At 40.7% G+C, this 12486-nt stretch overlaps 1 protein-coding gene across 1 annotated transcript; it reads right to left on the reverse strand.

Annotated features, from left to right (window-relative positions):
- Window positions 1-1756: 1756 nt before the first annotated feature.
- On the reverse strand, window positions 1757-12357 carry sdad1 (SDA1 domain containing 1). Its single transcript, XM_061262901.1, has 22 exons — window positions 12114-12357; window positions 11562-11666; window positions 11234-11332; window positions 10785-10895; window positions 10426-10497; window positions 10231-10331; window positions 9646-9703; window positions 9211-9285; window positions 8998-9099; window positions 8835-8904; window positions 8596-8699; window positions 8434-8491; window positions 8286-8344; window positions 7536-7612; window positions 7302-7399; window positions 6842-6918; window positions 6092-6224; window positions 5901-5995; window positions 4176-4363; window positions 3727-3811; window positions 2799-2960; window positions 1757-1920 (listed from the first exon to the last, which is right to left on the reverse strand). The coding sequence occupies exons 1-22, from the start codon at window positions 12201-12203 to the stop codon at window positions 1876-1878; spliced, it is 2064 nt and encodes a 687-aa protein (XP_061118885.1). The 5' UTR covers window positions 12204-12357; the 3' UTR covers window positions 1757-1875.
- Window positions 12358-12486: the final 129 nt, after the last annotated feature.

The raw sequence follows: 12486 nt of genomic DNA on the forward strand, positions 1-12486 counted from the left end.
CGCTTAGGACGTACTTTGCAAACTGCACAGGCATATGGGAAATGAAGTTGTTCAGCCAAGCCATACATATTTCCCAAGGCTTCAGTCAGTTAGCAGTGGTTTCATGTTTGTTTCCATTATTGTCTCAGCATTGAAAACAGCCGTTACAGAGTACAATTTAAATAAAATGACTGAATTCAGATAATAGCATTGAGATTACAGACATATTTTATTATTTATTAGATCATGCACAGAAATATAATCTTTAAAAAAAACTGTGTATGGTGTTTGTGTGTGGATAATTATTTCCAAAAGACAAATTGAGAGGTGTTTGCATGTGGATGGTAAAAATAATTGTGGATTATACTTTTTGCATTAGTTTATTTTTGATAGAAATCTACATCCATAAATTTCCTGTCAAATGACTGCACAACCACCCAAGGCTCCTTGAAAGCTAGTGTATACGCTCAAAAAAACTCAATTACTGATAAGAATCAAGACCTGAGAATTACAAGGTTCTAACTGACATTTATGACTAATTTGTTGTTTATAGGGCACTAAATATATGTGTGAAGTATTACAACAACAACAAAAATGCTACATTTAAAAGGTTGTGTCCGATTTGAGCCTATTGACTTCTATATTGAGCCTTCTGACTTATATATATCTTTGAAGCTCAATGTCTCAAAACCACTCAGAATGCAGATAGAACATTTTAATTCCAAGGTCACAAAATATATTGGTAAGATGATGAAACATGCACAAAGACATCAAGTGTTAAAAAGGTTGCGATAACTTGATTGCATGTTTATGGCATACGAAGGAGTAAAAGTAAATATACCCTGTTAAAAAAAAAAAAAGGTATCAGGTTTTCTCCAATTTCTTTATATCACCTGAAAATGTCAGGCATTTTTATTTGTAAATGATTTACTACCAATGAGGACTGTAAAGTAGCAATGTGCATTGCTGTGCACTAACAACCCTTTAGATTCACATGATGAGGCACTTGGGTTAACTGTATCAGCCATTAAAGATACAAAACCTATTACACATTAACTATATTGGCCTTCTCTGCCCACAGGTTTAGTAAATTTAAAGGATTTTTGAGAGGTCTTCTTCCTCAGATTGTTATTGTTGCGTTCGTGTAGCTCTTCCATTCTTCTTAAGTTTCATGTAATACAATATTTTGCTGATTGACTGGTTCTCTCCTGTTCTATACCTAGAGCTTTTGTACTGATTTGCATCCAATATCGTAGTTGCCACATTTATTACCCTCTGCTGTTTAAATAGTCTTCGATGCAGTTCTAAGATGACATGATTTTAAAGCTGTATCCTGGCTGCTGTTTAGTAAAAAGCCATTTCATTTTTGTACAATGGAGAAGAATTATAGTGTATTGTACATTCTGTACTGGGGAAAGTGGTACAAGGCTGGTGGTATAAACCACTGTAATTGACCCGGATAGCCTTTACCGGACATGTTTCATACTGTAAAGAAGATTCTTTCCACTGTGTTTCACAAATTCTTGACGTAAACTTAAAAAACAAAAAAACATTCGTACATTTATGAAACAAAGGTAAACGTTTCTGCTCAACATGAAAAAAAATCTCTAGATTCACACAAGATAATATTCTGAGACATCCATTAAACTACTCAGGAAGTAAAATTAATGAAATGAAATAATTAAGGGCAAAAGTAAAGCAATTAAAAAAATTAATTAAAAAATCTTCTCACTTCCCTTTCAGATTCAGCAATACACAAAAATAATGAAATTAGACGTTTGATTAGATTAACAAGAATCCTTTATTACCTGTACAAAATTGGACTAGATATTACATGCTCTACAGAAAAAGCAAAGGCAGATGGCATAAAACAGGTGGTGGTAATAAACTTCAACTTCACTTCATTTTCTTTCTTTTCAAAAGAGCATCTCTCAGGGCCACCTAATGGGAGAAATGGAAACGTTACAGAGTAAAATTAAAATAAAATGACTGAATTCAGCAAAAAGAAAAGAAAAATAGCATAGAGATTACAGACATATTTTATTATTTATTGGGGCATGCACACAAATAATTTTTTTTTTGTATTGTATGTATTGTATGCATGCATGTGCAACTGTGCATGGTGTTTGTGTGTGGATGGCATGATAATTCTTTCCAAAAAACAAATTGAGAAGTGTTGGTAAAAATAATTGTGGATTATACTTTTTGCGTTAGTTTATTTTTCAGCTCTAGATGTGACAAATATAGAGTGAGTGTGGAATTAGCTAGCCAGTTAATTTCACAACATACAACCTGGATTATGCAGTGCCGTAATGAAATATGCCAACGTGACACAATTATACAAAACTGGAGCACGCAGTTATCCTGGTGCATCACCACGCAAATCAAAGCATGCTAATGACATTTGCGAAACAATCACAAATATGAGCTTTCTACCATGATTAGCCTTGTGTATGCCATAGATAATAGCACTTGTGCATAGTTATTGTAGTAATCAGGGTATTCTAGCTGCAACCGTGGTATGCTAGATGGTAAGTTAATATACTTTTCAAAGGTTAAATTTGTATCTATGTGATTATGTTCGGACTAGGGTCCTGAACGCACTTGTTCATGGGTTTGATTTGCACTTCATTGTACGTCGCTCTGGATAAGATTGTCTGCTAAATGCCTTTAATGTAATGTAATGCTTATCTGAGAGGGTGCTTGAATAACAGTCTCTACAATTTCAAGAGCTAGGCTGAATTATTAGAGATTATGTGTTTAAATAGCTCCCGTTACCAGTCTTGTGAGGACAGGTCAGGCATGATTCAGAAACGTACCTGCTTTTCCCGGAAGGATCGTTTGCTCTTGGTGCGAACGTTCCGACTATGCCTCATCATCATGAAATTCTTCTGCCTCTTCTTTTCCTTGTTGGTGGTGCTGGCATAGGGGTTCAGTTTGCATTTCTTCTTGACAAAATCTTTCCGGTCAGTTCTACCAGCCTGTGTAGAACAGTGCATACGGAGGTAAGGTATGGTCCGTTTTGTCAAGAAAGTATTGCATGTACAGCTTTTTAGGAATTGGGAAGAAAAGTGGACTTATGCCGCAAACATCCATCTGACCGGTTCATTTTTAAACATCATCACAAAATTACAATATTTTCTACAACCATTATAAAATTTGGTGAGAGTGGAAGCCACTCAAATTTCACATTCCAAATTACTTCTGCTACAAAAACCCTTTCTAGAAAATCCTTAGCCAGTCACTTACAGAATTATTTGTGGCCTTCTTATTCCTGAAACATTTTCATACTGCCCCAGTTCCCCAATTCTCAATAGATGATATTGGGATGTAGCTCACAAACAAAGCTGTTGCTCAGCTGTACAGCCTACCTCTCTCCTGTCCTCCTGACACAATAGCCCCCATCTGTTTCCGACACTTTTTGGTTTCCTCCACAAACTCCATTCCGGCTCAAACAGGCACAGTATAAACAGATGCCCCGGCTCTATCCTCGCTGTACAGAGACGGCCATTTTAAAACGGAGGGCCCACAATATGCAGGAGCAGCCTCTCAGACCATCTGTGACACGCAATACCCTTTCCCCGGTACTATTTTCACTTGCATGCTCCCTTTGGCATGATAGGATTTTACGTTCCACAATTCAAGTTTAAACCTGAAGAATAACTATATTTTAGGAGAGGACACTGTATAATTTGATCCATTATATATAGACAGCATAATCAGGTAATTAACCAAGGCATTGCTTACCATGGCGGTTGCCAGTCGTGTTTCTTTATCAGATTTCGGTTTCTTGTGCAGACGCTCAATATTTCTCAGTGTAAGCACCTCCCCTCTGAAACAAATTGGGTGACATTAATACTAGTACATTCAGTGAGCACTTTATTAGGTAGACCTGTACACCAGCTTGTTAATGCAAATATTTAAATCAGCCAATCATGCGGTAGCAACTAAATGCATGAAAGCATGCAGACGTGGTCAAGAGGTTGAGCTGTTTTTCAGAATTAACGAGTGACACTGTGTGCTCACCCCGGAATGGTCTACACACCCTCTCAATACCTTCACATCTTAGGCATGTTAAACAACCACAGATGAGTGGGTCGTGTATGAAAATAAAAAAAACAACACGACCATACAGTAAGAAAATATGAGCACTGTAAGGCTGCTGGTCAGACTTTGTACCAGTGCCACCCACACACCTGGCCTCTTCATCACTGTCATCCAAAGCCTTCCTCTTCTGGCTCTTGCCCGGGGCGGAGTTCACCTCTTTTGCCATCTGGGCGATGCGGATCTTTTTGAAGTCATCCTGCGTGAGGAGGCGGCTGCCACTGACCACGGCTGCCCGGGCCTTCCTCTCCTCCAGAGGCATGGCCTGCAGCTTCTCTGCCTGGAGCACACCGCAGTGATATACTGTATATGAGCGGCCATCCATTCTACTGTGTGTGTGTGTGTGTGTGTGTGTGTGTGTGTGTGTGTGTGTGTGTGTGGAACATACCGCAGTGATATACTGTATATGAGCGGCCATCCATTTTACTGTGTGTGCGTGTGTGTGAGTGTGTGTGTGTAACACACCGCAGTGATATACTGTATATAAACAGACATCCATTTTACTGTGTGTGTGTGTGTGTGTGTGTGTGTGTGTGTGGAACATACCGCAGTGATATACTGTATATGAGCAGCCATCCATTTTACTGCGTGTGTGTGTGTGTGTGTGTGTGTGTGTAACACACCGCAGTGATATACTGTATATAAACAGACATCCATTTTACTGTGTGTGTGTGTGTGTGTGTGTGTATGGAACACACCGCAGTGATATACTGTATATGAGCGGCCATCCATTTTACTATGCGTGTGTGTGTGTGTGTAAGACACTGCAGTGATATACTGTATATGAGCGGCCATCCATTTTACTGTGTGTGTGTGTGTGTGTGTGTGTGGAACATACCGCAGTGATATACTGTATATGAGCAGCCATCCATTTTACTGCGTGTGTGTGTGTGTGTGTGTGTGTGTGTGTGTAACACACCGCAGTGATATACTGTATATAAACAGACATCCATTTTACTGTGTGTGTGTGTGTGTGTGTGTGTATGGAACACACCGCAGTGATATACTGTATATGAGCGGCCATCCATTTTACTATGCGTGTGTGTGTGTGTGTGTAAGACACTGCAGTGATATACTGTATATGAGCGGCCATCCATTTTACTGTGTGTGTGTGTGTGTGTGTGTGTGTGTGTGGAACACACCGCAGTGATATACTGTATATGAGCAGCCATCCATTTTACTGTGTGTGTGTGTGTGTGTGTGTGGAACATACCGCAGTGATATACTGTATATGAGCAGCCATCCATTTTACTGCGTGTGTGTGTGTGTGTGTGTGTGTGTGTAACACACCGCAGTGATATACTGTATATAAACAGACATCCATTTTACTGTGTGTGTGTGTGTGTGTGTGTGTATGGAACACACCGCAGTGATATACTGTATATGAGCGGCCATCCATTTTACTATGCGTGTGTGTGTGTGTGTGTAAGACACTGCAGTGATATACTGTATATGAGCGGCCATCCATTTTACTGTGTGTGTGTGTGTGTGTGTGTGTGTGGAACACACCGCAGTGATATACTGTATATGAGTGGCCATCCATTTTACTGTGTGTGCGTGTGTGTGTGCGCGTGTGGGGAATATACTGCAGTGATGTACTGTATATAAGCAGCCATCCATTTTACTGTGTGTGTGTGTGTGTGTGTGTGTGTGTGTGTGTGGGTGGGTGTGTGGGGAACACACCGCAGTGATATACTGTAGCTGTCCAGCCGAGAGTGCTATCCACTCCACCACCGTACTCTCGCACTCGCACTCGCACACGCACACAACTCCTGAGCATAAATGGGAAGGGAAATGGGAACAGGATTCACACATACCACCTCTCCTTGTTCTTGTTCATCAGAAGAGTGGTGAACGTTAACCCATTCTCCATCTTCATCATCATCACTCATGCTGGCGCTCTCCCAGCCTTCTGCGGGAGGTGAGGTCAGACACACCGATCAAAACACAGAACCGATACAAACGGCTGAAGTGGGATAGAGCGCAGTCACAGAGCCCTTTCCCTAACCTTCATCTGCTTCATCTCCCTCCTTCTCCTTCCCCTCCACCTCCAGAACCTCGGCTCCAGGGATGAAGTCTTTGGCCTCCAGCTCCCCGTAATCCTGGATCCGAGCCTCAGTGGAAGCCTCCGTGGGTCTCCCCTGGCGACAGCAAGACAGTCACACTGGTCACGCACACACAGCATTCTCCGGCTTCCCACAACCGCTGCCCGACTGCAAACCTCTGAACTACACTCACAGCACTACAGTCAAGGAGCCAGCGAACCACCCTAGCAGATTTTGTCGGTTATGCACAATTTGATATTTAATTACAGTACTTGTTGTTTACAAGGTGCCGATGGCAAATTAAAAAACATTCTTGTTTTTATCAAGATTTAATATGCTTTATGATGATGATTAACATATTATCATTATCTTTAACTGGTTTGTTCAGGAAATGTTTTATATTTCTAAAAGTAGTCCACTATTTATTTGTGTATTGTTTTTTTTGTAGGATATCGTTGGAATTTGACCATTCGATATGCAGGGATGGCTATCAACAGATCCACTTGGGCTCTTGCAGACGTAAACAAAATGGACCTTTGCATTGTTTCTGTAATGTCTTGGCAGAGTCATTGGACTGAACTGGCTAAACTGAGTAAATAATAGCAGATACCACAGAAAATGTTGGCGTCTTTATTGTGCGTTTATAATATGAAATAATTATGGCATGAGAATGAAACGGGGACATGCTGAGCCAGCTCCTCTAATGTCCTCACCCTGTATTTCTTCTGCAGCATGCCCGGGTTCAGATTCCTGAAGAGCTGGATCAGTCCACGAGACGACATCATCACATCTAAAGACAAACCACAAAATCAGCAAAAACACTTATTATTATTTATGTATTTATTAACCTTTACTCATTCAGGGTAAGTTGACCGAGCAACGCATGCTCTTTTGCAGCAACGCCCTGTAAATTCCCCCCCAAGTAGCCTAACCTGCATGTCTTTGCACTGTGGGAGGAAACCGGAGTACCCGCAAACACGGGGAGAACATGCAAACTCCACACAGAGAGGACCTGGCTGATGGGGAATCGAACCCAGTGCTATCCACCGCGCCGCCTACACACTGGTTCATGTAGTTGATAGTGAGCTAGACCTTTGTAAGTTGAAATGTTTCCAGTATTAACATTGTGTGGGATAACTGAACACATTGTGTGTTTATCTCTTGTGCACTCACTCTTGTCTTTGTGGGTCTTGTACAGAGCCAGGTCCTGCAGCAGGTCTTCGGTCATGGCCAGGGGACAGCGGGCGGTCACCTCCCGGATGGCATTAATGCTGCACAAGATGGAGGCAAATCAGGATCACACATCACTGCTGAAAGCCAGCGGAGGACACACTGGAAAAAACACTTAATAAGTGCATAATACTGCCAATCATGGTCATCCACACACGAGCGTTTAAAAAGGCCTACCCGACAGTCATCACTTCTCCTGAGTTCCGGTCCGTGACAAAGTTGTTCGCTATCGTCATGACCACAGATTGAATGATCTGCGGAAGGGACACGAGAACATTAGCACAGACACATTCTTTTCATGCTTACATATCAGGCATCCAATGGTTTATTTGTCTTATCTTTAAAAAGCAAGAAACCCATTTTAAAAGAGAAAGCCCCATTTCCCATTTTTCAAGATTATCAACTGCCCTTATTACATTTTACATTACATTTTAGTCATTTGGCAAACGCTTTTAATCCAAAGTGCTAATGACAAGTATTTTCAATCACCCGTTTCCATCCCCTGGATTTGGATACCTCGTCCCAAACAAGACCAATAATAAAGGTCGGTGGTTCGATCCCCGGTGTAGCCAGGATAAGATCCGCACAGCTGTTGGGCCCTTGAGCAAGGCTCTTAACCCTGCATTGCTCCAGGAGGATTGTCTCCCGCTTAGCCTAATCAACTGTAAGTCGCTTTGGATAAAAGCGTCAGTCAAATAACATGTAATGTAATGATGAGTAACAAATATGTTTCATTGGACCTACTGACATTGCAAATAAGTGGTTTCTTTCCCATTTTGGATATGGATGATTATACGGATGCGTATACTTACATATTTGTGAAATATAACATCAAGAATTACCATTAACAGGCACGGTTACAAACTACTGGGTTTGATTAAAACCTGAAGTGTTAATGAGGGCCGTGAAAAGAGAGAGAGAGATTACCTCTGGAGGAACCAGCTGATGTGATGCCTGTGCCGCACACAAGAGGATCTTGGTGACCTCTGTAAATTAAAAAAAAATTAAAATTAAACTTCAGCAGCACCTTACACATACCTCACACACTTTCCACACCCAGGGGGGACATCCTTACCTCTTTGATGGGGCTGGAGAAAACGTTGCAGAAACGGGTAAAAGTTGAACAGGAAAAGCTGTTGGAGAAGACATTTTTTAAATGAATTTCAGTAAAAGTGATGGTTGAGGCTCTTCAAAATATCAGAGACCAGCATTCACAGGTAGGTCAAGTGGCGTGTACCTCGTGGATTCCAACCAATCTGGAGACCAGCTCCATCGTCATTATCTTGACCTCGAAGCGTTCTTTGGAGTCCTCCAGCTGCCTGAAGAGCTTTTCGGAAAAATCTATGCAGAGAAAATACGCTTTTAAAAGTGTGGAATTCAAAAAAAATCATTTTTTACTATTTTTTAATCCAGAAATGTTCCCAATAAAGGGTTCAAGAAGCCGGGCAATGAAAGTTGCTGTAAATCAGACCTTACCTTGTGGATCGTGTATCAGATGAATAGCAGAGAAGTTGAAGACTTCTACACGTTTTTTCTTCTTGTGTTTCTGTCAGTTGTGAAAAGGGATGAAAATGTTTAATACATGCTTGAACTCCTTTTCTTACAGATAAAGGCTGAACGCTCGTCTGTTCTGTCCTACCTTCAGCACTTTCATGGCCTTTTCCATCTTCTTCTTGTTCTTTGTGCTCTTCTTCCCTGTCGAATATCTTACCAGGATGTCTCTTGCCGAAGGACCCTCCTCCTTGAGAGAAAGATAGGTTCCACTGTCTTACAGCTGACATGTTTTCAACATGCATCTTTCACAGATAAGCCATATACATTACTCAACTACTCAGTCTTCATTAACACCTACCTCTGACTCCGAATCGCTGTCTTTCTTCTCATCCTCATCTTTGCCCAGGAAGAACTTTAGGCCAGCCACCAGAATCTGAGAGAAGATCAACAGAATCATTCGTGTGAATCTTCTCCTGTACCACAGCTACAACATGGAAGACTGTTCAAAGACGTCGAACAGACAGAGCCATAGCACACTGAAAGAGGAATGCTTGATATGAAATAACAACATATCTTTATTGTTTATTATGCTTTTACATATGTGGCATGAATTAAATATTCCTCTGGCAGTTAAGATGATTGGTAGCAATTGTGTGCCAGTTATGATTTTATTTCTTCACTTATGTTTTAAGAATATTCAAGCATTGTTAGAGAAACTATGTTTCCAGTACTGTAGCTCCACATCATATAAGAATGAAATCCACATTTAAAGAAGAGAGAAAACAAGCCATACCTTTGCGACTTTGGAAAAACACGCTGTTGTTATTACATTTACTGTTTTGGCATCATTCCTAGATATAAAAACAGAGAGAAATCAGTTGAAACAAAATATCAGAATGAATAGTGTTAGAAAGGGGCATACTTCATGCTAAAGAGTGGATTATTAAAGTGCAAGAATTTCAGGTAACTTCAGGCTAACTTGCTTTACATTGATGCAGTGTGGAATATAAAAACAAGGCTTCTCTTTTAAAAGATTTGATGGGCTCATTCGCACAATTTGTGAAATGCAATAACTGATAGACAGAAGTGGTCAGGCATCACCCTACATTGGCTTAACAAGTAGTTTCAGAAAGTCCTGAATTGATGTCTGAGGAAGGAACTACATTTTAAAAAGTCACATCCATATACATGACACATTGACCTAGTATTCACTCATTTATTTAATCCGTTCTCTAAAACAGAAGTTGTGTTCAATGTATTATACACGATATCGCCAGACAATGACCCAGGGCTTTGAAAAGTTGCAATTACATGCCCTTCACTCTGGTTAGACTAAAAATAAAATAACGGTCACTGAACGCTGCAGTAGGCCACTCACCAGATGTTTCTTTTGTACAGCTCAATCATAATGTCCAGAGATATTTTAGCAGCCAGAGCATTGCTGTCCCTCAGCATGGTGTACATAAAGTTCTGCAAGGTCTGCAAAAGGAACAAACGTGTTCACGCCCAGGTTAACAGCACGGTGAACAACATGTACACTTCAACCGACAAAGAAGCAAAAAAAAGGGCTTACCGTGTTGACTTTGTTGTTTTTGTGCTTGGCGTTGATGTTCTTGATGTCCGCCACGATGTGCATGAACAAAGTCTGGGGACAGAAGGGAAAGCAGTGAGACAAGGCCGTGGTGACCTTACCTTAGTCCTCCCTCCTGATTTCCCCCGTGCCCCTTTCTGATATCCCTATCCCTCTTGTCTAACCCCCCCCCCCCCCCCAAAAAAAAAAATATGTTTAGAACAACACCTCATGTGTATTCTACTAGTTATGGATGTGATGCTTTAACTTGTGGAAGAACCTAAGCACTTGTAAGTCGCTTTGGATTAAAAGCGTCTGCTGAATGACAGAAATGTAAAACGTTAAGCGTAAACGAGACGGACCTTCCTCAGCAGCTTGTCGTGACAGCGCAGGAGCTCGAAGAAGAGCTCCAGCAGGCCGGTCGGGTTGATCAGGTCCTTGTTCCTCAGGAGGATGAGCGCCTTGCAGAACGTCTGGAGAGCAGTGAGACAGGATGACACGTTAATGAGACCTGCGTCGTATCGCTGAATCTGTTTCACAGTAAACCAAAACTGTATTTTTTGAAGTCGGTACAATGAATTAAGCTCGATATTTACAATATATCAACAACTGGATGCCCAACTACAAATCAAAACAAATCAAAAGCTTTTAAACGATGTGATTTATGTTTAGATCATTACAATAATTTTGCAAAGCATGGAAAAGGGTAAAGAACACAGCCTACTTATACTAACCACAAAAACAGAGTTAATTACATTGAATTCATGCATTTATGTTCTTATGTAGTAAAAATATAGTCAGTTTTCCTCACCATTCGCAGGTCAGGTTCAAGGACTGTATGATGGCTTAACAGGAGATCAGTCAACTCATGAGGGAAACCGGACAGATGATCTTTATAGCAGTGTCCAACCTGAAAAAACATGCATGGGTTTACTTCTCACTGGACAAGATCATAGGGCATCATAAGCAACAAACCTTTGACAAGGCAGAAAAATAATAGCATTTTAATAAATACAACTTTAAAAATAGAATTACACAAACAAATCCAAAATGGCGACAGGGAATTAAGATAACTTTTACAGGGATACGAGGCTGTCAGACAACCAATAACCTGGCTACCAGACCACTCCATAGCTCACCTGGGCAAGGAACATAACCAGATCTGACAGTTCCTTATTAGGTTTGTCAGGCTGAAGTTTGAAGACTTGAATATTGGACTGGTAGTGTCGATACTGCTGCAGAAACTGGACAAGAAAGAGAGAATACGTATGTAAAAGCAATACTGACTATGCGTTAACACTCTGGACAGAAAACATCTCAAAGCCAAGGCTACTTGTCCATTATTCTTTTCGAAACCAGCCTCCATATTTTACCTTTCTAGCGACACTGCGGCATTTTTCTTAGATATTACAGACACTTCCCTACATTCAGTGTAATGCATAAGCTAATCAATGTAACCTAGTTAATGTTAATTTAAAATGGTTAGCTAGCTAGCTGACGCTATTACGCTCTCTATGCAACACAGTTGGATAGCTAAATTAACGTAACCGTACAGAAGTGTCACCGACTCGCCAGCACAAAATAGCTCCAACAATTCAACCTGGATTAATAATAAAGAATATAAGAATAATATCAGAATATAATAAGAAAATGTTAGCTCTAACTCGCTAGCCACGTAGCATTTCGTTTACCTCTTCCGTGTAGGACTGGGGGTCTCTTTTGATAAGATTCTGTAACTGTGGCAGATTTGTTGGTAACTTGTTGTTGTTTCTTCCCGACATTGCTGCGTTTCAGTTTTTAGTTTTCCTCTGGAAAGTAATTGTTTTTGGAAAGTAAAGAAGCCAAGCTACAAAAAAACGTTTATTTATTACCAGCGTGGCTTACATGAAAGTCGCCATATTGTTGAGGACTATACGGCTAGGACAGAGGGACAAACTTCACAGAAATGCGTTGTGAAAAAACAACCCATGCTGCATCATTATGGCGTGTGAATCAAACATGTTGCATTACCGCCCTCTTCCGTTACTTCATCCTCCTCTTCATTGTGAAGACCCGTGCCACTGT

Source organism: Conger conger, chromosome 12 (genome assembly GCF_963514075.1).
Source record: "Conger conger chromosome 12, fConCon1.1, whole genome shotgun sequence".
Taxonomy (NCBI): domain Eukaryota; kingdom Metazoa; phylum Chordata; class Actinopteri; order Anguilliformes; family Congridae; genus Conger; species Conger conger.